Raw genomic sequence first — 2,935 nt, forward strand, 5'->3', positions numbered from 1 at the left:
CCCCCCTCAGCGTACTACGCACGAGATCGCAGCCCAATCAGGAGGGCTCCTAACGCACCGTTACCTCCTCCGCCCAGTAACGGCTATGCTTATGAGCGCTCTCGACTCTCTCCTGTTTCCCGGGCCCCTGCATATGGCGTTCCACGCGCAATGGACCCCTATGCAGGCAGGCTGCCTCCGCCACCTGCACGTTATGCATATTGACAATTGAAGGTGAGCATAGATCAGAGATAAAGTCGTCTTCACATCCCACTTTAAAATGCATTACGTACCTCTAAAGGTAGAGGCAGACTTCTGTGTCTGAGTGGTTTGAATTCTAGTCAGTGCATTTGCTTGAACATTCCTAATATGACATTCAAAGCTATGACGTAAAATTTCTGACTGTCGGACAGGTTTTAAGGTTCTGACCTCAGAAGGCAGCAAAAACTGTGATGAAACTGCGCGCTTTGATTCTACATTTGCAGATAGTTCATTTTGTAATTTGCTCTTTTTCAGGAATTTTGTCCGACTGCGTTGCGGCTCGGCGCCTCCTGATGCACGCATCTCTCTCTCTACATCGCTGCGACTTGGCGCGTTGTGTAGTCCTTTGATGATTACGTGAAGAGCCACACCAGCGTCGTCGACGTCTCTTTTTGTTTTAACTTGGGAGAGTTTTCTTTCTTTTACATTTTTTTTTGAATAATACTACTAGTAGTATTTTAATTGTTTTGACGTCTGAGTAAACGCATCGTATGTTTCAATTTCTTTATTTTTTTGCATCGTTTAAGTGATTTTGATTTCTGTGAGTCTGACAAACCTAAATTATGCCTGCAACATAACGTCAAAACTTTGGCCCTCGAACAGAATTGTAGTCAGCACGTTTGTTCCGACATGTCAGTAAAACACTAAATTCTCAAACAATACTGTAAACCTTTTGTTTCTATGTAAAGCAGATTTATGTCGTCAATTTCTAATGGATGAATGGGGTGGGGGGGAGGTCATTTGCTAAGTTTTTGTCTAAAAAGAAGAAAAAAAACTTAGATCACGATTGATTTTTAAAAACAACCAAAAGGATAACGCATTGTAGGGGTGAATACGTTTTAAAGGCACTGTCTTACTTGTTGGCGTAATAAATAACCTTGTCAACGTCGGTGTGTTAGATAAAGAATGTGCCGTCTTTCTTGAGATCCCAAAGTTTACTCTTTCCATCTGCAAAATGCCCAACTTACCCCTTCTGTCTATGACAAAATGCTGCTTTTTGAAACGCCCCCAAAAAACCAACAAAGGAGCAAAGAGGCAGCGAACATTTAATAGCAGAGGCTAATTTATTTGCATGCGGGGTCAGGATTACATCAAAGGCAGCTGAGCACCCTCATGATGAACAGGTAAGACAACTTGCCAATACAGCCTTGTGTTTAGGTTATGTCAGTTTTGCTAGTTATGATCAGTCATATGGGTTGATATCAGTCCTTGATATCAACCTGGTAATTTGATATAACAAATTACTACTTTATATTTACGCACTGGCAAAACTAGTTGAGCACAATTTAATAATGAAGGTCATCTTCTGTCGGAACTTGAGTATACTTGTGTATACTCGTGTATTTATAAGGCCATAGCACTTGAGTGCAGGTGTTAGTATTACAACCGAAATGTAATACACAAGTAATCTGACCATGTGATGGTCAAAATGGTGACTAAATTTAGACCGTTTGGCAGGAGTTTGATTGGGGTTCCATTTTGGTTTCTCATAAAACCGGCTGTCAATATTCTGCCTCATTCCTTATGACATGAGGAGACCTTGGTGCACCCTATTTTTCCCAGCATTCAGTACCTTACACTTGTAAGGTTCTCCTGCTGTACAGTTACATAATTTTTTGGCACCTGGCTTTATGTAATTCCACAATATCATCCGCCATTAAACTCAATTTAAAGCATTCTCTGTCTTTATTGTAACTTCCTGCATCATCTCCCTTGACCCAGGACTCCATCATTTAAGGTGTTGTAAAAGAATGCATCTTTGTTTGGAATTTGATCATATGAAATCAGCTTTTATTAACTGCATGGATATTCCAATCATTTTACAGCTTACTGAATTGTTTATAGAAGCATTCTTTCTAAATCCTTTATTTGGTGCTTAACTGGTTTTGTCGGTCAGTGTTAACAGTCTAGTAAGGAAGTACTGCATTTTTAAGACATAGGCAGTAAAATTCATACTTTCTGCAATCTTTAAATCTGGAAGATCCAAAGATGAGTTGCAGTGATTAGGAAACGAGTGCTAAAAATATAATTGAATTGGCACAAAATGTAGATTTGTTAGGTTAAGCTGTATACTTCTTAGATATTAGAAATTTGCATTGTAGTGTTGTTTTGGTTTTTACATATGTTAATAAAACTTTCTTTAAAAAATTATATACATTTTGTGCTTGCTTTTATGCATTTGAGCCATGTTCTTTTTTCCTTATTTGTACAAATGTATTGCATTCCTGGTTTGCCTACTGACAGTGATAAAAACCTATGTTGTACAAATCGACTCCAGGACAAAAGCCAAAGACTTTGTGACGACGCTGGCTTGGATGGGGTAAGAGAATGTCAATGTCCACTCAGAAAAGACCACAGGGAAAAATCATGGGCTGAAACATTGCTCATTAAAGAGGAAGCAATTACAACAAAAGAACCAAAGAGAAAACGACAAAAAAAAAATAAAATTGATTGCAGTTTGCAAGTGCACACAGCTGGGATTTAAATTTACATTTACAACCTGTATTTTTTGGAGGCATGTTCTGTGGTCTGATGAAACTAAAGTGGAACTGTTTGGCCGTGATGACCATCGGTACATTTGGAGGAAGAGGGGGCACGCATGCAAACCTGGGAACCCCTTACCAACTGTGTAATAATAGGGGTGGTAGCATCATGTTGAGGGTCTGTTTGCTTCAAGAGGAGCTGGTGCATTTAA

The 2,935-nt window shown here is 39.4% G+C and overlaps 1 protein-coding gene across 1 annotated transcript in view; it reads left to right on the forward strand.

The window, feature by feature from the left end:
- The window catches only part of LOC103480162 (RNA-binding protein 4B-like), a 4,460-nt gene extending 2,069 nt beyond the window's left edge, over window positions 1–2,391 (forward strand). Inside the window, exons 4-5 of the mRNA XM_008435021.2 lie at window positions 1–213; window positions 496–2,391. The exon at window positions 1–213 is cut by the window's left edge and continues 43 nt beyond it. Of these exons, the coding sequence (XP_008433243.1) occupies window positions 1–204 (204 nt within the window). The 3' untranslated portion in view covers window positions 205–213; window positions 496–2,391. The remainder of the gene's footprint in view (window positions 214–495) is intronic.
- Window positions 2,392–2,935: the final 544 nt, after the last annotated feature.

This window comes from Poecilia reticulata, linkage group LG18, assembly GCF_000633615.1.
Source record: "Poecilia reticulata strain Guanapo linkage group LG18, Guppy_female_1.0+MT, whole genome shotgun sequence".
NCBI lineage: Eukaryota > Metazoa > Chordata > Actinopteri > Cyprinodontiformes > Poeciliidae > Poecilia > Poecilia reticulata.